This window comes from Sorex araneus, chromosome 2, assembly GCF_027595985.1.
Source record: "Sorex araneus isolate mSorAra2 chromosome 2, mSorAra2.pri, whole genome shotgun sequence".
Classification (NCBI taxonomy): Eukaryota; Metazoa; Chordata; class Mammalia; order Eulipotyphla; family Soricidae; genus Sorex; species Sorex araneus.
The window spans coordinates 327,296,661-327,320,967 of record NC_073303.1 but is presented as its reverse complement, the minus strand read 5'-3'; the positions used below and the strand labels follow the sequence as shown (position 1 = coordinate 327,320,967).

Here is a 24,307-nt window from a genome sequence, read left to right as displayed (position 1 = left end):
AAAGTTTTGGAAATTGAGAAGGGATATGATCACAGAATCTAGAATCTCTGAAAATCTCAGGAGATTATGAACAATTTCAAAGAAACAAATACAAAAATTTAGAAGAAACAGACCAAATTTCCAGGAACATGTAATTTTCAAAACTACTAAGAAATTAAGGTCATTAATCTATTGTTATGACCAATAGGATTTATGTATCTTCATAAATTTAAGAATATAAAATAATAAAAACAATGCATTGAATGGATCTAATAAATCTGATATTAACAAACAAGTGAGACATAAAAGAATACATACTGTATGAGGTTATTTATAAGATGTTCAGAATAAAACCCAAAGAGTAATTATACTGGCAAGAGATGGTACCTGAAAGGCAGCAATTAGTGGATTTTCACTTAACTTCCATTTCTTGACTCAAGCACTAAATTTTTACTTAAAAAAAATTTAGTGTATACACATACAAAAGGATAAATAGTGTATACACACACAGAAAGGTAACTAATATATCAATAAGTTGAAAAAAATGAATTATAGATCACCAAATAAATTATCATTCTAAACTGGTAAAGAAGAAGAAAATGTAAATTATTGATTCTAAAATAAATCCACAACTGACTTACTAACGATGTATGTTTTTCATGTTTAGTTCTTTGAATTTTGCTCTGTGAAATTTTTGTACATTTAAAATAAACAGCATTACCTGCACACTTGAAAACAAAAATAATAAAAGGCAACTAAAGAAAAAGTTTTTTTCTTGGAATAATCTGATTCAAAATTTTATGTGTTACGCCTGACATCAATATCTATATATGGTGCGAAACATTTGGGTTTCGGCAGCTTTGGTTTGGGGGCTCTCCACGGGAACAGAAGGTATACAAATAGATGGACAGGTCCTTAATTTTTAATGGACATATCAGTTTCATTTGCCCAAGTCTGTCCTAAAGAAGAGGCTTGTGGTTTTGCCAAATACGCCAACTCTTCATTATGTGCTATTTTGTTACAGTGGTACAAATTAACATCTGCCATGTCAGAGTAACAACACAAGCTTACTATTGATTAGAAAGACAACACCAACCTACTAAGTTTATTGTCCCACATCCTTTTAGATAATTTTGTTATCACAACAAATAAATACCACTTCAAACAAATTATAAGTTTTCATCATAAAATATTATTTTATGCACGATTATTAGGAATAATTTTATTAAATCACTAAGAAGTATAATTGAAATAAAGATTTTTAAATTATATCTGCCAACCAAATATGTGAATTAAATTTATTAAATTAAATACTGAAGTACAATTTCAAATAACAATTGAAGATATGAAGTACCTGGCAGAGGAACCCAGGAGTGCAGGACCCAGGGCTGAGATCTCCAAGCCTGCTCGGATTGGGACTGGGTCTCATCCGCCCAGATCTCCCATTTTCCAGTAGCTAAGCTCACACCCAGAAACTGCCAAAACGAAGAAAGACTAAGATGATTGTCTGTACTTTCAACGCACAGTCACTAGCATCAGAAGTATCCATCGAGGACCTGATGGTGCAAGCGCAGAAGATCAAGTACAACATCATTGGTCTGACCAAAACGAGGAGACATCAATCACATCACGCCATTTTCGACACTGGAGAAGAATTGTTCCTTGGAACATACGAAAACAGAGGTGTTGGTGTCCTTGTCAACACGAACTTGGCCATGAGCATCGATTCATTTGAAGGCTAACAACCCGAATTGGACGATTACACTTGAATAGATGTGGCTCACTGCCTGCAGTTTCTATCTTCATCGTCTACGCACCAACTTCCAACTACGACGAAGAAGAAATTGAGAGGTTCTACATGGAACTGGAGAAGTTCTATAAAGAAGACCACACCTTCTACAAGATCATTGTTGGTGATTTTAATGCCAAGATAGGTCCAAGAAGGTCGCCTGAAGAACTCCACATTGGGACACATGGCCTAGAGTGGAACGATCAGGGTAATGAAATTGACCGCATCATATTCAATAGAAGGTTTTGCCTGACCGATGTCGCTGTTGTCCCAAAATTCCAAAAGGGATCGGACCACCGTCTCCTTCATGCAAAATTCTACTTCACAGAGCAGGGAGAAAAGTCTGCAAAATTTAAGTCTAAGAAGACAACTCCCAGAATGACCACCAACTGGAAGCTCTTTGGCACTACTGCAGCAATGTGGGAAGATGCCGTCCTTGACAACATCTATGAGGAATAGGATCGATCGACTGGTTCAGCACCTCCATGTCTGTGCTAAGAATGCCGAGAGTGAGAAAGCCACAAACAGACGCCTGTCTTTGGAAATTCTCAAGCTCATTAGTCAACGTGGTTTGGCGCGAGCCTCAGACAACCACAAGCTAACTTCTGAGCTCACTAAGCTGTGCAGAGATGCGATAAAGGAAGACCTCAAAGAGAGAAGAGCAGCAGTGTTGGCCAGTACAGCAGGAGCCGGGAAAAGTATTCGCAACACTTGCCTGTCCTTCGCCAACTACAAGACCAAGATGACTGCCCTCTGACATCCCGATGGATCTATCACATCTTCCAGAAAGGCAATGGAGATGATTATTCACGACTTCTACTCGAATCTCTTTGACAGCCATGTCCACCTGCCCACATACCAAATTCTACAGGATGGATATGTCGTTCCCAAAGTTCTCCCTTCTGAAATCCGACACGCCATTTCGCTGGTAAAGACGGGAACAGCACCTGGTCCGGACAAGGTCAGACCCAAACACTTGAAGAATCTGCCGCCAGTATTCATCAATACACTGGCCCGACTCTTCACATAATACCTGTCTGAATGCAAGGTTCCGTCCCAGTGGAAAACCAGTAGGACCGTTCTGTTATACAAGAAGTGAGACATCCATGACATCGGCAACTATCGCCCAATCTGCCTGCTGTCTGTCGTCTACAAGTTGTTCACTCATGTCATCCTGAATAGAATAGGCAGAACACTAGACGAAGGACAACCATGCGAGCAAGCCGGGTTCCGAAGAGGATTCAGCACAATAGACCATATCCACACAGTGACCAAACTCACTGAAGTTTCGCAAGAGTTCAAGAATGCTGCTCTCTTTAACGTTCATTGACATAAAGAAGGCCTTCAATTCTGTTGAGACTGAGGCGGTCATTGAAGCCTTGGTCAAACAGGGCGTTCAAACTCAGTATATCAAAATCCTCTGCAAGCTGTATTGTGGATTCACCACCAGGATCTCACCATTCTACAAGGAAATGATCATTGATGTAAAGAGAGGGGTGCGGCAAGGTGATACCATTTCACCGAAACTCTTAAGTGCCGCCCTTGAGAACATCATGCCATGACTGGAATGGGAAGGAATGGGAGTGAAGATAGACGGTCGGCAATTACACCACCTCTGCTTCGCTGATGATATCATTCTCATAATGCCAAACATTAGCCAAACAGCACAAATGCTGGCCGACTTCGACCGCGAGTGTGAAAAGGTCAGATTGCAGCTGAATCTCAACAAGACGATGTTCATGAAAAACAAACTGGTCCCTGAAGCTCCATTTGCTCTCAATGGAACAAACATCTCCGAATGCAGCAGCTATGTGTACCTGGGTCGAGAAATCAACATGAGGAATGACTTGGTGCCAGAACTGCGCAGGAGGAAGAGAGCAGCGTGGAATGCCTTCAAGAGCATCGAAGAGGTGGTTAAGAGAACGAAGAACCTCTGATGCTGGGCACATCTTTTCGATTCCACCGTTCTTCCTGCACTAACATATGCCTCAGAGACCTGGGCCCTACACAAGCAGGATGAGAATGCTATTAGGGTATCCCAAAGAGGAATCGAAAGAGCTATGCTGGGAATATCATGTCTCACTCAAGTGAGAGAAGGAATCCAGAGTTCTGACCTCCGTCGACAGTCAAAAATCAGGGATGCTGTCTCGTTTGCCAAGGCATCAAAAATCAGATGGGCCGGTCATGTAATGCGATTCAGATATGATCTTTGGACTAGAGCTGTTACAGACTGGATTACACGGGATGTCAGAAGACCTCGTGGCCGCCCACCAACTAGATGGTCAGATTTCTTCGTCAAGTCTCTGAGTGAACGATTTGAGGCTCTTTCTTTTCCTGGAGCGAGCAGGTATCATTGGGCTACACTAACTCACGACAGGGACAAATGGAGGTGTTACTGGCGCCTGCTCAAGCAAATCAAAGATCAATGGGATTACAAGTGATTCAAGTGATAAACTCACACCCAGAAACTGCCCCCGACCTGTGTAATCCCATCAACAACCCACATCCAGAGACTATAAAACCAAGCTCCTGGAAGCACATGGCTGGGAATCGTGACATCTTATAGCCTGGTTCTCCCTCTCAGAGAACCTGGCAAGCTACCGAGAGTTTTCCTGCCCACACAGGAGAGCCTGGAAAGCTCCTCTTTGCGTATTCATATGCCAAATACAATAACAATGATGGATCTCATTCTCCTAAACCTGAAAGAGCCTCTAATGCAGCACCATTGGGAAGGACGAGTAAAGAGAGGCTGCTAAAATCTCAGGGCTAGGATGAATGGAGAATTACTGGGCCCGCTGGAGCAAATCGAGGATCAATGGGATGATAGTGATAGTGATTAAAAACAGTAATTGGGTGAGTGTGCAAATGTACACATGTATATACAGTCTTTGAAAATATACCCCTTTCCCTCATAAAAGAAATGGGAAATAAATGCCGGCCCAAAAGCCCAAAATATTTCAGATGGATTGTCATTCAAGTCTTCCCAAACCAAACAAAACAAATGACTGAGAAACTATGGTTAAATTTAGTGGCTTATGTAAAAATTTTAAAACATTAAATAACAATCCAAGGTCATGGTGATATGTTAATTTACATAAAACTGGAAAGAGAGTGTTTCTTCTCTAGAGTCTATACTATTCCCTAGTACAGCCAGGACAGCTATAGAATCCCCAAAACTGCCTTGAGGGTGGTGGTGGAGGAGCCCAAAGGGATTAATTTAAATGACAAGAGCAAATCTCGTTTCTAGTACTTTCTAGTAGTTTCTGGAGATTCTGAAAGGCTCAAAAACTGCAAATGTGCTCACTATGGAAAACAAAGAATGTCCAAATCTGTGACCACCGCTGGCAACTGGGATCTCCCAGGCCGGAACAGGGCTGGGCTGGACTCCTGCACCCACAAATAAGAATGCAAGTAAGGCCGCTCACTGTGCTGGCCTTACACCGGCATCTTCACATTGGCCAGAACTGGCCACTCTTGACATACATAAAGGAAATAATTTCTTGTCTCCTATGAGAGTGCCCTGCTCTGTCCTTAGCCACACTGTGGGACCTCCCAACAACTAACAGGACCGCCCAACAACTAACAACTAATCCTAATTGCAAAGCCTCTAATCTTGCTATGTTTATGCAAAATAACAACCTCAGTTTATTAAAAACAAACCATCTGCTAAATTAGAAGTAAAGGTGGAAAGAAAACTTTTAATAACATGCTTTCTTAAAAACAAATCTATGACAGGCAATTATGCTGGCGACAATCAAATTCCATACATCACACCCCTTCCCCAGACACGAGCTCTCTCCAGCCCTTCATGTTTGTGCTGTTCAGAGAAAACATGTTGCCTCTATGTCAATAAGTATGGATAAATCCAGAACAATCTTCCACTCAATTAAACGAGTTCCCAACTGCAGGAACTGCCTTCTCAGGGGTGGCTTTCATGGAAAACACTTGGTCTTGGTCTCTTGGATCCCACCCTTCTTTGGTCCCTTGCAGGGCCTCTGTCTGTCAGTATCGACAGGAACTGGTCTTTTTAACCTTCTTGTCAAATTTTGTTTTCTCAAAGCCTGAGCCATTGGCTCAAGTCCCTCTTTGGTTTTCTGCCCCTTCTGTTCCCCTTCCCCCTTGTTTCTGAGAAGTAAGAATTTGCCAGTGGAAGGCTTCCCCTGATCTTATCTATTGAAATAAGATAAGATAAAAATCAGAAGGAATGAGTTATGCTGTGTTTTATTTGAAAACATCTGTTTCTCTACTGAAACATCAATTGATGAAGAACACTGTCCTCCCGTTGTTCATTGATTTGCTCGAGCGGGCACCAGTAACGTCTCCACTGTGAGACGTTACTGTTTTTGGCATATCAAATACGCCACGGGGAGCTTGCCAGGCTCTGGCATGTGGGCGGGATACTCTCGGTAGCTTACTGGGCTCTCCGAGAGGGACAGAGGAATCGAACCCAGGTAGGCCGCGTGCAAGGCAAATGCCTTACTCTGCTGTGCTGTCGCTCCAGCCCTGGAGCGATGAAGAATACAAAGATAAAAATTTGTCTTTCTCGGGGCCGGAGCGATAGCACAGCGGGTAGGGCGTTAGCCTTGCACGCGGCAGACCTGGGTTCTATCCCCGGCATCCCATATGGTCCCCCAAGCACCGCCAGTAGTAATTCCTGAGTGCAAAGCCAGGAGTAACCCCTGAGCATCGCTGGATGTGACCCAAAAAGCAAAAAAAAAAAAATAATTGTCTTTCTCAAATACCAAATAATCTCAAATATCTGTGATATATAGGGAAATAACAGAAGAGAATGGAGTATCAAATGATGATGAAACCTTGGACTTCAATTATATCATTAAGTTTACAAAGCAGTGTGTGTGTGTGTGTGTGTGTGTGTCTGTGTGTGTGTGAGTGTGTGTGTGTGTACAGGGGAAATGGGGCAGGAGATAGGGAGAATAGAAGTGACACAACAGTGGTGGTGGATCTGGATACTTTGGTGGGGACGAGGATGCAATACCTTTATATATCAAAACCAAAAATGCAAACACTACTGCAACCGTATTACCTAAACCACAATAAAATAAAATAAAACAAAAATCTGACAGCCCCCACCAGCCAAAGTGGGAATGCTACTTGTTACTCTTCTCACCACAAAGAGACCTAAATTAAGATATCTCTGAGAAACAAAAGGGAATCCTTTGGTACATTCCTCTGATAAGAATCTTCCTGAAGGCATTTCCTTAACAGGAGTGTATCTGAGGGCTGAAGACAGCTGAGGGCTGTACAGCTGTCGGGGCGGGGTGGGGGGCAGCAGCCTCCAGTCTCTACTGCCTTGCATCTTAACTTGGACCTTGGCTGAGAGGTGTCTGAAGTGAGGAGACACATCAAAGATCGCAGTAAACAATCAATCAATGCATATGGTTATAAACTACACTAGTGATGCAGAAAGGAAGAAGTGCATACTGAACAAGCCAGACGAGAGCTCAGTGTTCATATTATGCAAATACATTTTGCTAGTGATATTTTCTATTTTTATAAGGATGATTCTCATTACAATTTTTACTATGTGAACCACAAAACTGTGTATCTGTTTTAACAGGAACATATACATAATTATGCTGTGGAGATATTTTCAAAAGTGTCAAAATATGAATTAAAACAGTGACACTTCTTAGGGCTTCTCATTCCGTTCTAAAACATGCTGTTTACAGAAAGAAGACTGGTTAAATTGGTTAGACATTTGTATGAAGCAGTTTCTAAAATAACAGTTATGTTATCTGCTTTAATGTTCAGCTCTGGTTATATTACGCAGAAAACCTCTGATAGAATTAAATGTGCCTTAATGAAACCAGAGTAACTCAACTCTTCTCCATTTTCTGAGGAAAAGATTCCTATCCCCTTGGTGACTGAGAGGAAATAGAAAATTCTCTCAATTACATGCCCTGCCTCAAATGATCAGGTGGCATTGTTATCAGAGCCACGACCCTTGGCACAAGTGCTCCTCATTCTGAAGTGGAATGGATATCTGTAGTGGAGGTTAAATGAAGTTCTACAAAACTGTGCAAATGTGTTGCCCTTTTCAGGTCAGTGAAAAATTTGCTAATTTTCTTTTCCTTTCAGAGATAAATCAGATCTACTGTATTCCAGGAAACATACGCATATAGCACTAAGACAAAAGCACTACACTGTTGTCCCATTGTTCATCAATTTGCAAGAATGGGCACCAGTAACGTTTCCATTGTGAGACTTGTTACTGTTTTGGCATTTTGAATATACCACGGGTAGCTTGCCAGGCTCAGTTGCTTGCTGGGTTCCCCGAGAGGGATGAGGAATCAAACCCAGGTCAGTCGAGTGCAAGGCAAATGCCCTACCCGCAGTGCTATCGCTCAAGTCCAGCACTAAGACAATACATCTCAAAATTTCAATATTGTCATGTGATCAAATAAACATTTTTGCACTAAATTAACACAACTAAAGAAATATGCATTTTTTCCTTCTCTCTCTGTTTCTCTGTCTCTCCCTCATTTGTGTTTTGGGCCCCATCCAGTGCTCCATCACTCCCGGCGGTATCAGGTGCTGGGAATCAAACCCAGACTGGCTGCATGCAAGGCAAGTGCCTTAATCTCTGCAGTATCTCTCTCCAACCATGGGGAAAAAAATCCTTAGGGTGCTGTAATAATACATCCTTAAAAGTTACAGATGAAATTAAATCTATCAAGCCTAAGATAGAAACATAGTTAAATAAAAAATATGCAATTCTTTTTCCAATACTTAATCTGTTGTCCTTTAATGGTTACAAATTTTTTCTTTCTCTTTCTTGGTTTTTGGGCACACCCAGCAGGTATTACTCCTGGCTCTGTACTGGCAGTGGTTGGGGAACCACATAGCATGTTCGTGGTTGAATCTGGATTAGATGTGTGCAAGGCAAATACTCTACCTACCTGCTATACTGTTGCTTTGGCTCCTGGTAACAAACTTTTTCAATAATCTTTTGTGTGTCTTACTGGTGAGCGGTAATTCTAAAATTACAATGATGCCACAAATGACTCCTGGTTTCACTTAATGGTTTTTGTAGATGTAAAAAGAGGTTTTACCTCTGAGAAATCTATTTTTGTATGTTCTCATTTGTCCTATCCTTAAAGTGAAGACCTAGAGATTATAGCTATTCTTTCACTTAAAAATAAGAAAATTAAGGTTGAGACTAAAGAAGTGACAGAACTTATTATTCACGGTGTTGGAAGAAGACTGAATTCTAGTCATGTTCTTTTCATCATTCCCTATAAGAACAATATAACCAAACAACCAAAATATTTCTTCACAACAAAAAGTATAGTTTGTGTTTTTGACAGTGTTTTTGATTTTTACCTCTGAAGAGATTAGCGATGTCAATTTCTTCTTTTCCTCTGATTTTCAAACACTTTGCCTGCTGTACAAGTCTGGGCAAAGAACAGAAATAAAATCTAGATTCATTATCCTGTGAGGTTGGAATAAATCATGATAGTACAAATTTAAATAGAAACCAGAGGGTTAGTAGTAGTGAATTATCAGGTATTTTGTTGCACAGGTTCTTGCTACAATTTTTCTTATAAATTAAAAAATTTAAAACTATAATTTTTTTTGTATTAGATTTATAAAAGTTTGTTCCCCTAGTGTTCCTTCATTCTGTGATAGTAAGATGTTTCTAAGATTTGGATAATAACTTTTTTCAGATTCTGAAGAGGAACAATTAGAGATGGTAGGTGATATAGTAGGTGGATAAATAATAATTGCTACTGATGATTTTAGTGCTTATTTTAATCAAAGGATATAGACAGTGTGCTTAAAGAACTGTATAAGGTATTTTGCTACACTGTTTAATGTCAAAGAATTAATTAACTTTTAAAATGCTCTACTATTCAGTAAGAACTAATTTTTTAATTCTTTCATTATGAAACTTTATCAAAATTTGAAGTTGATAGAATATAATGAATATGGAAGTTTCTAAAATGAAACTTTTGCACTGTTGATAATTACCAGTAATTAATTTTAGGTACAGAAGGCTTGAAATAGCTGATTACATATATAATTACAATTTTAATGGAATTTTTGATACACTGCTTTGCAAATACTTTTCTTATTGCACACAGAAAGCACTCCCTTAGCCCCAATGACAAGCCTTTGAGCTTTGAGCATGCAATAATTGTTTTAATTTATGTTTTAGATGAGAAAAGATTTAGTTACCAAAAGTTATAAGGAACCTGAGTGACACAGACAATTTGGGAAAAATCTAGATGTATGTTCTATTCACATGTATGTTATGGTAGAAACACCTTCTATTTATCAGTAAGGTTTTTCTTTTCCTATCATTAAGACATTTATCAGAGAAGCAAATAACACTGAAAAAAGAATTTATATTGAAGTCCCAAGCTGAGGATTTTTTTTTTCTTTCTGGCCATACCCAGAGGTGTGTGGGGCATACTTCTGGCTCTATACTCAGGGGTCACTCTTGGTGGAGCTCAGGGGATCACATGGGATGCCAGGGATCAAGTCAGGTCTGCTGTGTGCAGGGCAATACCCTGCCCACTGTACTGTTGCTCCAGGCCCCCATCTTGAAATCTTAAAGAGAGTCTACGTAGAGCTACTGTGGCACTAGTCCATGGGGGCTGATAACCTGAGGCGCCCTGCAGACCCCAGGAAGTCACTGCAGAGAATCTAGAGCCAGGCAAGGCCTTAGCAGTCATGCTCTAGTTTTGTGACCAGTGTACATTTTTAATCTCTAAAAGTTGCAGCTTCCCAAAAGGAAACAGAGACATTACTTGCCTCCCTGGTTTTTAAAAAAACAGTTAGTGAAACAGTATCTCCTAAGACAGGTTGCGATCTTATGTCATGGACAATGCAGAGTATTTTAATTAATTCAATGCACTGAAGCATATTTTAAGTGGTAACTTCTATTCTTTTAACTCCGTATTATTTAATTACATTCTTGTAGAAAAAAATCCATACTACAGAGAAAGACGTTGAATTTAAGCTACGAGAGCAGTGACTAGAGAAACCTGGTCCCTGTGGAGGGCTGGGGACATAGTCCATGCACTAAATAGCACAGTGCAGTCATTTACATACTGGTAAAGATCTTGATTGGACCCTACAAATTAAAATACAGAAGCTAGTACATCTTTCATATCTCTGATGGGCATTTTTAAAAGTCAATTACATTTATTGAGTGGCTTTTGAGGGATAAAAGTCAGCCACTTATAATGAATGACAGCTTGATATGATATCTGGGTATAGTTTGCTTTCAACAATATTTCAGTACTCAGAGGATATGCCAAGTTAAACTCTATAGACAGTTCTGATCTAGTGACATATATTTGTGTGAGGTAGGAACCTTCAAAGAACTCTCATGGTTTTGATTTATGGGTGGCATTTTTAGCTTTTGGAACACATGGAGGTGCTCAGGTCTTACTCCTGGCTCTGTGCTCAGGCATCACTCCTGGTGGTGTTCAGGGGACCATACGTGGTGCAGGGATCAAACCCAGATTTGCTGCATGCAAGTCAAGTACTTTGGCCCATCGTTCTCTTCATTTGGTGAGTGGGGGTGCCACACAAGGCAGTGCTCGGGGAGCATGTATTACTGGGGTTTAACTAGAGTGAGCTGCATGCAAAATAAAATTTTTTTATTTTGTACATTTTTGTACATTTTATTTTGTACATTTTAACCTCTGTATTATTTCTGTGGCTCCATTCTTTGTTTCGTTTAATCTCATCTCATTCTAAAAAACCTTTTTTTTTTTTCTTTTTGGGTCACACCTGGCAATGCACACGGATTCCTCCTGGCTTTGCACTCAGGAATTACTCCTGGCGGTGCTCAGGGGACCATATGGGATGCTGATAATTGAATCCGGGTCGGCTGCGTGCAAGGCAAACACCCTATCTGCTGTGCTATCTCTCCAATGCCCTAAAAAACCTTTTAAAGTCTAGAAACATTATTCCTCAAAGAAAGCAATAGGAGGTCAGTTATATCAAGCCAGGTGTCCAGCTTGGACACAAAGGAGTAGATGGTTGGAGCTTAGACACAAAATAAAGTCTTTGGACTCAAAACAGGGTTATTTTCCTATCCTACAGACCATCTTCCCGAGACATAGGGCTCCTTGGGCATTTACAGAAGTTGCCTGGGAGATTTCAGCTGTCAAAACAAAAGGCAGGGAGAGTCAATACTGCTCCTGGTGAGTGTTAGGGTGGGTTAAGTTGCTCTGCAGAGGACAGTGTGATGACAGAATGGTGGTGTGGGTAACAGAGGGTTGTAAAGATCTTGACAACTGGAGTGGAAGATAAACAGGACTTGGAGTAGAATCAACATACAACAGAAAGGGAGGTGAGATATGTTTGGGAGATTAAGAATAAGTTTATGTCTTGTGTTTTTTTTTTTTTTTTTTTTTTGGATCCCAGCCAGCATTGCACAGGGGTACTCTTGGCTCTGCACTCAGAAATCACTCTGGCGGTGCTCAGGGGACCATATGGGATGCTGGGAATCGAACCTGGGTTGGCTGCGTGCAAGGCAAACGCCCTACCCGCTGTGCCATCACTCCAGCCCCATATGTCTTTTGTTTTAATCTCTGTATTATATCTCTAGCTTCTAGAATGAGTTTCTTGACCTATTTTTTCACAGAAAATAACCTTTCTCAGGGCTCAGGTTATACCAAGTTGCCAAACTTACACTCTTTTTTTTTATTATTATTTTAAATTTATTTATATTTAATTAGAGAATCACCGTGAGGGTACAGTTACAGATTTATACACTTTTGTGCTTATACTTCCCTCATACAAAGTTCGGGAACCCATGCCTTCACCAAACTTACACTCTTAAAGTATAAGTATAAAGTATACACTCTTGAACTTACCATCTTAGTGTAAGATATAATGAATTGTCAAACTTATACTCTTACTGAATAAATAATATCACTGCCACTGTCATCCCATTGCTCATCGATTTGCTCGAGCGGGCACCAGTAACATGTTCATTGTGAGATTTGTTGTTACACTAGTGAAGGGATGGGTTATTGAACTTTGTATGGGGGAAGCATGAGCACAAAGATGTATGGATCTGTAACTGTACCCTCACGATGACTCTCTAATTAAAAATAAACTAATAAAAAATTAAAAAATAATAAATAAATAAATAAAAAAGAGAGATTTGTTGTTACTATGTTTGGCATATCGGATACGCCAGAGCTTGCCAGGCTCTGCCGTGTGGGTGAGATACTCTCGGTAGCTTGCTGGGCTCTCCGAGAGGGGTGGAAGAATCGAACCCGGGTCGGCTGCATGCAAGGCAAATGCCCTACTACTGTGATATCAAAATAACATGCAAACTATAAAAAAAAGAATAATTTTATGTGACTGACGCATCTACAAAATGCAGGAAGACAAGAACTGAGGTTTAAGTTAAAAGCTAGGAGCAAGCCGAAAGAGTCTTTTTAAAAGTTATTTTTCATTTCATGGTTTTCATAGGGACCACACTCAGTGGTGCTCAGGGGCCACTAGGACTGGACCCCATATCTGGACTTTGCAGTGCCAGGCACATGGACCCCACTGTGTTATCCAGCCGACACTCTCACTATTCTTTTTTTTCCTTTTGTTTGCATGCAATTTATTATATATCTTTTCCAGTCCGCTTGCACACACACAAAAAAGAAACAAATAACAGAAAAGGAAAGAAAAGGTAGCAAGAAACAAGAACCAAAAAAAGGAAAAAAAAATCTATCCTAGACCAGCTACAGATTGGTGGGGGGTGGGGGGAGCTACACACCAATCTTCTTCCAGGTCTTTCACTGCCTCCATTTTTTAGGAGAGTTCATCAATTAATTGTTAACACTCCTGCCCCCTGCATTTTGGCAGAAGGGGGGAGGAGGGAAGCCCAAAAGAAAACAAACTCGAAAATAAATAAATCATGCCAGAGCGGAGATCTACAAAGTTTTGCACCGACACTTAAAGTAGATCCGTTTGCAAAATCCTAGGAAACCATTTTCACACTCTCACGTATTTGCACTTAGCCTTGTAGGAAGAGGGGAAAAGTTCTGCATTCGGAGAGAATCTACTGTATTAGTCGTGAAATGTTCAGAAATGATTAGTTCAGTAATATATTATTTCTAAAATTACAATAAAAAGCAACAGCATTCAAACATCGATGAATTTACATTTCATTTTATTAAAGAATCAATTCATTTAAATTCTAACTCATACCTTTTATATTATTATCACAACTCAAGTATCCTAAACAATTCTAAAACTCTTTCATGAATAGTATTGCTAGGGCTATAGTGCCAGGCCTCTGTCTCTGACTCACTCTATCGGAGAGATGAAAAGCAGAAAATTACTGCATCTGTTTTTGAAATGTGCCAATTTTCCTTTGTAGGTCTCTGCTATCCCTTGCTCTTTCACTGTCCTTTCCTCAGGATTTTGGTACCTCTAGTTGCAAAGCAGGCAGCAACTAGTGTCTCTGACCCTCTTACTATGCTTCTCTCCTTCTAACAAATCACTGCTCGGAAAATGTTGGGGCTCTGAAATAGATACTTACCATAAGGAGGCAATTAATATGCATCATATATGTGTGTATGTGGTATGTTGAAAAAGAGATGTTAAGAATCGTGCTCAAGGTCATACAGTAAGAAAGAGACTAATTAAAGAATCAAGTTAAATTTAACGCAGGTTAGTTAAAATGTACCTGAACACTTTCTTAAAAACAGGAACTGGCCAGGGGCTGAAGTGATGGTACAGTGGGTAGGGCATTTGCCTTGTATGCAATCGACCCAGGTTCGATTCCCATATGTTCCCCCAAGCATTGCCAGGAGTAATTCCTGAGTGCAAAGCCAGGAGTAAGCCCTGTGAATCACTGGATGTGACCCAAAAAGAAAAATAAAACAAAATAAAACACCACCCCCCCCAGGATTTGGCCAATATTGAACAATATCCCAGTAGTCCAGTTTACCCATTGCTTCACCCATTGCCTCTTTTTATAAACAAAATTTTACTACAACACAGCCACACTTATTGTCAATGGATGCTTTAATACTATAATGGAAGATTTGAGTAATCATATTTAAGAACTTATGGTTGATATAGCCTAACATTAACATTTACTACAACTTCCGAGGAATGATTCTTACCCCAGTTATAGAAAACAAATGATTTTTGAAGGCCAAAAATATACATATCACATGTGGTTGTTTTACACTTTTATCTTTCCCAAAATTGCTTTTTGGGAAAGCAAAAAAAAACTATATTTTGCAATAATTCTGACCATGTTTTAATAGGGTCTGAACTATTTGCTTTTCAGGAGGAGAGGAAAAAAGAGGGTTGCTGGAGAGAGAGGCAAGGGCAGAGGGGGGAGAGAGAGAGAGAGAGACAGACAGACAGACAGACAGACAGAGACAGAGAGACAGAGAGAGACAGAGACAGAGAGAGACTCAAACAATAAAGAGAAGAGCCTGGTTTGGGATTCAGGCGAGTCCAGAATGGAGCGCACCCACTATCTTTTACTTTCAACAAATTGCCCAAGTCCATAAAAATTTCGTTGAGCTTTTTCTGTATGCAGGTGTTGCATTTAGTCCAGATGGTGTCTGCCAACTAGAGACAAAGAATCTGAGGATACAGATGTGTGCACTGCCAGCTTTAACACAAATAGAATGAGAAAGGACAAATAAATAATATTTATATAACACAACAATAAGAGATGAAGAAACTGCTCTAGGATCACAAAGTAGAAAGGGATTTTTCTGCTTAAAAGTTTGGAAAGATTAAAGAGTTTGGAGGTGATGAGTTTGAAGTGGACCTCAAACCAAGTTTCCAAAGAGGGACAGAGGAAAAGCTTATACACATGCAGGAAAGGAGAATTAGTTAGCAATGGGGTAATGAGTCATCAGGTGAGTATGCAGGCGAGGCTCAACTGAAAACTCCAAAAGCCAAGTAAGGACATATACACATGTATATTTCTACTTGTTTGTATTTATGTTTGCATATGTGAGCTTATTTATAGCAAACCAAAATGTATCAAGGACCTTCAAGATTATCAGTCTAAATAAGGATTCGTGAGGAAATAGGTACTGCAAATAAAGTTCTCGCAGCATGCAGCCAATGCAGGCTTGATTCCCAGAACCCCGCAAGGTCCCCTGAGCATCACTAGGAATGAGTCCTCAGTGCTAAGGCAGGAGTACCCCTAAGCTTGCTGGGTGTGGCCCCAAAGTATCACACACTATATCACACTGTCATCCTGTTGTTCATGGATTTGCTCGAGTGGGCACCAGTAACATCTCCATTGTGAGACTTGTTGTTACTGTTTTTGGCATATCGAATATGCCACGGGTAGCTTGCCAGGCTCTGCTGTGCGGGCGAGATACTCTCAGTAAGTTGCTGGGCTCTCTGAAAGGGGTGGAGGAATCGAACCTGGGTCCACCACGTGCAAGGCAAATGCCCTACTTGTTGCACTATTGCTCCAGCCCCAAAGTAAACAAAGAAAAAAATGATATTTTTGTTTTAACATGTTTCATTTGCAAACAAATATAATGAAGCTTTAAAAATACTGCATCATTAAAAATACTGTATTATAAAGCATCAATAAATGATATACATGTAAACGTTTTATAGAATTATTAACAAGAAGGAAAATAATGAAAAACAACATGGATATTTTGCTGGAAAATAGGGGATGAGTTGAATTAATCAGGGAAGAGTCATAACATAATATGATACAATTATTAAAAAACAAAATAAAGCATCTGATTTGTGTTAATATAAAAATTACCCGTAATAGTTTTATTTTGTTTTTTTGGGCCACACCTGGCTGTGCTCAGGGCTTACTCCCTGCACTTGGGGATCATTCCTGTGGGCTCAGGGGAGCACACAGCGCACCCACGTTAGCTGTGTGCAAGGCAAGCACTCATCCTCTGTACTATTGCCCCAGTTCTTCTGTAGTATACTGTTAAGTGAAAAGTATATTAGAAAAAATACTGTTAAGTGAGAAGTATTAAAAGAACACATCTTGCAGACTGACAAAAAAAAAAGACACATAATTTTTTTAAAAGCAAATACATAGTCACATTATGTGTATGTAAGCACAAAAATGTGTCAAAATGAGCATAACAAGCTATTCACACAATAACCCCAGAAGGCAGCATCACATTTGAAGACAAGGGAGTGATACTTCATATTGAAAAAAAGGCTATATTCCTGAAGTATTGCAGTAGACATTTTATTGTGTTCTCATAAATCGATTCAAGCTGCTAGATAGGAAAAGGTCCAAGTTATTATGAATGTTCTTAATATTTTTTACTAATCTGGGTTTTCTATTTTTCTAATATATATTACTTTAGTTATGAGAAAAAAATAATGCTGAAAGCCCAAACCTTGCTATTTACAATGAATGGAAAATAGTTATTTTAAAGGTGAATTAAGTACATAGATGGAAAAAAAGTGCACCAGTATTTGCGCAACAAAGTTTCATTTTTCTAGCACTAAGGAACAACGGCATTTCCTTACACAGGGCACCGTGGACATTAGCACACCCTGTTCTGCAGCATTTAATTACTCAGAGCCTGGGCTGAGGCAGGAGTCCAGACACCCAGAGATCCACAATAAATTATAAAATGTCTAATGAGGATCAGCTCAGAAATATATGTTCCAGATCTTCTTAAAGGCATACCTGGGCTATTTCCTAACATTTCAGTAAAATTGCAGATTTCCTCAGGAAACTAAGGGCGACAGAGAAGGAGCCCAAGGAAGTGAGGGCAGTGGAACTGGGGGGAGGGCTGAGTCCTTTTAGCTCATCACACTTCCTGTTTATATTCAGAAAATGATCTTAACAAGACTAATTTCATTCTCAATTTGTGAGATACTCCCTGGATCTTATTTTCCCCCTAAAATGGCTTGGATTTTGCTTATGGTCTCTAAGACTTTAAGATAGGTAATTGCTGAAAATGTTTTGAGTGTTACCCTTTCACCCCTAGTTACTGCTTTCATGGCATTTATCCTGGTTTGAGATTTTCCCTTACATTTATGGTTTAACGGGAAATATACTCCCCACAGGGATGAAACTATTTTGCCCAACTCTATTATTTTCAGTAGCTGATACACCACTTGACAACAGCAGAAGCAGCGTATATTTGCTGAATGAAGGGCTGGCAGTGGCGAATCTATGTGCCCGTGCCAAGTCTGGAGGACTCTCGTCATCGAGCCTGAGTTCAACTTTCTATTGTGCTAAGTATTCGCCTGGATAATTTTCCTCACATTACAAGAAACATTCCTAACATTATGTTGAAGCTTAATAAGAGTAAGGATTTTAATCTGTTTAGTTCACCATTATGTCACTGGAATTTGAAATAAGAACTTTGAAATAAGAACTTGTGAAATGGATAAGTGTGGAATTAATAAGTACACTAAATTTCAGGACCTGGTTGGGCTCGCCATCCTGACTGCAGCCAGACATCACTCTGGTCTCCATTTAGCCAACCAGGTTCCTTCTGACAGAATTTTCCTTGCGAGACAGGAGGTGGTAGGAGGTAGTGAGACAGAGCAATGACCAGATCGAAGAAGCTGGAGTTGTCACTAACAACTATTGATACAGAGAGGAATAACTTGGCTTTGGTAGACTTATTTCTGTGTTGGAGAAGTTTGATTAGGTCATCTCGAGTCTGTTACCATTGTAAAGTTCCAGGACTGTCGTGCCTGGCTAGACCTGCCTGAGCCTCTAATTTGAGCAGGGCAGGGGGTCAGGGAATGGAGGGAGGGCATCCAGAGGGGCTCAGGCTTCCAGTCCAGCCACATCCTCTACAGGCTCAGAAAGTTCTGTGTGTTTGCATCACTGCCCACTCAATTGCAGGGTTTAATTTATTTACAGGTGCCAAATAAACAGTTCAGAGAAGTGAAGTTTGGAGTTTGCTCCAAATTTCTCTTTGGAGCAAAGATACATGATATTCACATCTAAAACTTGTAAGGCTTTAAATAAGCATCTTATTATGAAAACAGAAAAATACAGAACAATAATTTCAATACACTATAATGAGCATGGCTCATACCTATATTCAAAACATAAGCCTCATATTTAAATTCATTTTAAAATGAGAAATTGATACTTTAAGAGGAAAACTAATCTATGTCTGAATCAATAAAGTTGGGTACACTAAGACCTATAATACAAACTAATTTTAAGAGCAATAAAATTTATTATTACCCATTAGCAGTCTGCAATCTTTTTGGCAGTATATGCTCATACAAAACCATGTATTAAGAATATAGGTGCTGGGGCTGGAGTGATAGCACAGCAGGTAGGGTGTTTGCCTTGCACGCGGCCAACCTCGGTTCGAATCCCAGCATCCCATATGGTCTCCTGAGCACCACCAGGGGTGATTCCTGAGTGCATAAGCCAGGAGTGACCCCTGTGCATTGCCAAGTGTGACCCAAAAAGCAGAGGGAAAAAAAGAATGTAGGTGCTAAGACACACACACCGTTATGTGGTGGAGACCAAAGCACCATGCAGTGCTAAGAAACGGGACCATTTCAAATCCGATCCATATCCCAAGCATAGCACAGTCATTGATCCCTGTGGGTTCTCAAAACCTATTGAATTTGCCTAGCATCTACTAAATGTCAGACATTATACAAAGAACTAGAAATAAAAATATATATGAAACACAGTGTTTAATTTTAAGAAGCACATATGGGTTGAAATAAAAGAAAAAAATTCAAGACAAAGATCATTCTGGAAGAGAAAAAATGCAGATTGGAGCAAATGAGGTAACAAAAATGGGCATAAGGGTCTAAGACCAGGAATGAAAAAGGTGAATTATGAAGGGGAGGAAGTAAGGGCACTGCATACTTTACCTCACAAGCAGAAAACATATATAATAAGAAGTGAAATAAAATACTGCTAGATTAGAGAAAAATGTGAATAACTTGGAAAGTTAACATGTAGAACAATCAGTGAACACTGTTTTAATCCTAAAAATGGGTCTCACCGAAGGTTTTTTGGTTAAAACTAATTTGAGTAGGGGAAATAAACTATCTGGCTTACCATAGTACAATCTATTACAAGAATCATTAAAGAACAGGTCCAGTATAGGGCATGCCCACTGATTAGCATAATCTTCCCAGTCATGTTTATTAACAGTATAGGCTTTAGGGAAGCATACAGAATTTATAATGTGGCCAGTATTATGAAAAAAAGAGTTTTGTTGAACATTTTCTTAAATGTTATTAATTATTGAGTATAATAGGTATTTTTAACTAATGTATTAGTCATAATGTACTAAAAATAGCTTTTGGGAATTGAATGGAATTATTAGAGAATGATATGTGGGTATCCTGCCAGCATGGCAGAGCCTGGCAAGCTACCTGTGGCTTATTCGATATGCCAAAAACAATAACAGCAAGTCTCACAGTGGAGACATTACTGGTGCCCGCTCGAGCAAACTGATAAACGACGGGACACAGTGCTAACAGTGCTAACTATGTGGGTGACAAACACCTGCATGAATGTCCTATTTGGGCCTGGAAAAAAAATAGTATGTATAGGGAGGAACAATTGCATTTCAAAGTAATTTTTTGTACTGAGAAACTATTCTAATGAATATAATTTTATTATTAACAAACTAGATTGGAGTCTTTGGTATATCACAATGAAATGTGTCCAAGACAGAAGCTTTCAGATAAAAACCCTTAGCATTTAATTAATTAAGTTTAAACTGCAAGATTTTATATAATTCAGAGTACCAAGAAAAATTTAAAAATTGGGGAAAACATAGAAACACAATTCTTCTTCAGTATTTCCATTTTTCACAGACTAAGAGGTAAATTTATCACAAGATGACTCTGGGAATATGAGCAAAAGTAGAAAGCAGTCTAAATATAAACCCAGAGAAGCATTTTCAAAGCCTTAAATGGCAATTCTTTTGCTAGTCTAATGTAATCGAAATGCATATAGGATTTGGAGTCAGTTACGAATTCAAGTCCCAATTTCCCCACTGACTGAATATGATCTCAGACCCTTTGCCTAACCTTTCTAAACCTCTGGCAGCTACACTGTCAAGAATCCTTATCAGGAGAGAGAGTGCAGCAGGTAAGAAGCTGGCCTTACATGTGACTGACCTGGGTTCAATCCCTGGCACCACATATGGTTCCATGACCACATGAGGAGTGATCCTTCAGCACAGAGCCAAGAATAAGCCCTGTGCACATCCATGTGTGGCCCCCAAACAGACAAACAAATCCCCACAATTATCATATATACAGTTGTTATGAAGGGAAAATATGATTAACAAAATGATGTACATTAACTATTTAGCACAATGCTTTAGAGTTCAAAATGTGGATATGATATTGATAGTAGATAATTACAATTACTTCTGGCATCACTATAATTAATATGTTAGCCTAACAATATACTGGATCAGAAGGCCTATATCTGGGCTGACTAAGCAATAGCAAGGATTACTACTTTCTCATCTATAAATAGACATAAATGGCAATAACTGCTTTGCCTAAATGACAAGATTATGGGACGTTATAAATGTAATGAATATACAAATTACAAAGTATTAAACTTAATAAGGCTATTTCCCATTTCTCGAGTGCAGACCCAAGGAACTTACATAGAAAGTCATTGATTAGCTCTTAACACATCATAAATATACTACTATTCACCAGCACATGGGTAAAAAGTATACTTATAGATAAAGTTTTTCAGTACTTTATTGTTTCCTTTTTTTTTCTTTTTGCGATACACAGGGGTTACTCCTGGCTCTGCACTCAGGAATTACTCCTGGCTGTGCTCAGGGGACCATATAGGGTGCTGGGAATCGGACCCGGGTCGGCCGCGTGCAAGGCAAATGCCCTACCCGCTGTGCTATAGCTTCAGCCCCAAGTGTTTCCTTCTTTACTGCTGTAATAACATGGGATTTTTCTGCTTTGATGGTTAATTTTGCAAATGCAAGTATTATATAACCCACTTAGATTTAATACTTAATCCTCTACTATGAAAATTCGAACATACTATTTCCACTTTATTTATTTATTTATTTTTTGCTTTTTGTGTCACACCTAGTGATGTTCAGGGGTTAATCCTGGCTCTGCACTCAGGAATTACTCCTGGCAGTGCTTGGAGGACCATATGGGATTCTGGGAATTGAACCTGGGTCGGTTTCATGCAAGGCAAACGCCCTACCCGCTGTGCTATTACTCCCGCCCCACTATTTCCACTTTAAATCATGCAGTGGAGATTTAAAATTTATTCACAGTATCTCTCTTATAAAGATTAATATATCAATATGTACATATTGGAGCAGTGGTGGAAGGAAGTTGACACTGGTGGTGGGATTGGTTTTAAAATGCTATGTGCCTAAAACTTAACTATCAATAATTTTGTAAATCACATTTCTTTAATTTAAAAAAAGAGTGAAGTTGGGGGAGGGAAAAAGAAAAGAAAAAAGAATCACAAAAGTGAGATGCAGATAGGGAAGATTCAAAACTCCCTAAATTGCTGGACTCCATTCTATTGACTCTGGACAATGTCAAGAGTTAATTTTATAATTTGTACTTGCTTTGGCAGAAGTCATGCTTGCAAGGTTAAATAGTGTTGCTCATGTAAGAAATTTGAGCAATTCAGTGTAGAGCTCAATGCTGGATACACTGATCAGAGGCCAGTGGAATTTATAACTCTAACTTTCACTACGCCTATTCCTGGCCACGAGCCAAAGAAAAATGTATTTATCTTCAACATGAAGAAGGAAAGGGACAGAATTTAAATAGCTGCTCCACCTGGTGATTTTAAGAGCAAAGACCTAGTTTAGAGAAAAAACAGATGGGGGAAATTATGACAAGTGAATTCAGAGTATTTTATTACTGCTCATAATTAGTTTATATATTATTCTTGTTGACTTCTCTGTTCCAAATTTATTCTTCACTCTGAAATTTCAGATCATGAACGGGATGCCATTAGAATGAGCACTATTGCCAATACTATTTATTTTTGGTTGATTTTTGGGCCACACGTGTTGGTTCCTGGGGCTACTCTTGGCTTTGCATTCAGGGTTCACTCTTTTCACTCTTGGTGGTGCTCAGGGGACCTTATGTGGTGTCAAGGATCGGATCTAAGTCAGCCATGCACCAGACAAGTGCTTTCCATGCTGTCTTATTTCTCCAGCTCTACTGCCAATACTATTTATCCAAAGATTATGACAATCATTAGTTTCAAAAATGAAATGGGTAAAGATTTAGCATGCAAATATGGCTTTTGATTAGATGGTCTTCATGATCAGAAAACAAAATAATTCAAGATATGTGCCTTATGAATTTCACTTCTATCTTCCCAATTACTTTTTACACAGTTCCACATATATTTAAAATAGGATTGAAAAAATAATGTGTAATTTTTCTGAAATTATCATAATTTCTATTCGGTCTTATACTTGTAGTTATACTTACATAACTGTAATTATATTTATATAATTACATATAACATTTTATATATGCATATATGTGTGTATGTGCACAAAGCTCCTTCAAGGGGAAATGCACATAAGAATAAATTGCAAAGCTTAAATTCCTAAAGGAGTTCAAATACAGGAAATATATTATCTGTGTTTGTTAAAAAGAAACCTTTAGTTAACCTTTTGAAAGCAGTTCCACAATCTGTTTATTCTCTCTGACTTTTGACATGAGGATGAGTGTTTATAAAAGAGGCTGAATGAGGTTTTATTTGGAAAAAAAATAAAATAGAACAAAAAAGAATAAGGTCAAGTGAATACCCTGGGTTCAGGAGTTCTGAAACAAATGAACACCAACCTTTAGAAAAGTTTTTAAAAAGAGGAAAAAAGTCCCCCTAGCTGGGAAATTGGATAGATGTTCAAGCTTTCAACTAGTTAAAGTTGTAAACAGCGTGGGAGTGAAAAAAGCAGTAAAGAACAACTAGACCCTGTGAAGTTTCAACAAGAGGAGTGGGTGTATAACAAGTAATAAAAACGCAAGATATGAATACAAAAATAGAGGCATGTGTATCCACAGGAAATAAATCATGCAACAGAGAGAACTCATCTCTAGTCATGTGCAATGTGACCAAAATCAAATGGAGTTATTTAACGAAAGTGAAATGCCACCTAAATGTTCTGTAACAACAATTATATGAAAATAAAATGAAGGAATAAAAGTGTCGAGTTCAGAATATAAAGTCCACATGAAGAGCGCTTGCAGGAAGCCAGCAGGTCCCCTGGGAGTGAAGAGCAGCCCTGAAGAAACTGAAGTCACGAGCGAGGGGAAGTGGTTCCAGGGGAGACTACTCCCCTACTCCCACAGGCAGGCGAGTCTTCCTGGTACTCGGGCTGGGTGGAAAAGCGAGGCTCGGAGCTGGGAGAAACAGCAGTCCAGCAAGGAGCAGCTCACTTAAAACTAGCACTGAGAGGAGATCTAATGACTTTCAGGGGCCCGAACAGAAGTGCCTTCTGCCTGTAGCCAGGGCTGAAAAACCTCTCTTCGAGCCTTGGCATCTGCCCTTTTTTCACTGCAGCTCTGACGGGTTGATCACTGTTTGCTTGGTTTTGCATT

The 24,307-nt window shown here is 39.3% G+C and overlaps 1 protein-coding gene across 1 annotated transcript in view; it reads right to left on the bottom strand.

The window, feature by feature from the left end:
- The window catches only part of L3MBTL4 (L3MBTL histone methyl-lysine binding protein 4), a 487,327-nt gene that overhangs the window by 112,340 nt on the left and 350,680 nt on the right, over nucleotides 1-24,307 (bottom strand). The window contains exon 16 of the mRNA XM_055125658.1: nucleotides 9,113-9,183. Coding sequence (XP_054981633.1) covers nucleotides 9,113-9,183 — 71 coding nt within the window. The remainder of the gene's footprint in view (nucleotides 1-9,112; nucleotides 9,184-24,307) is intronic.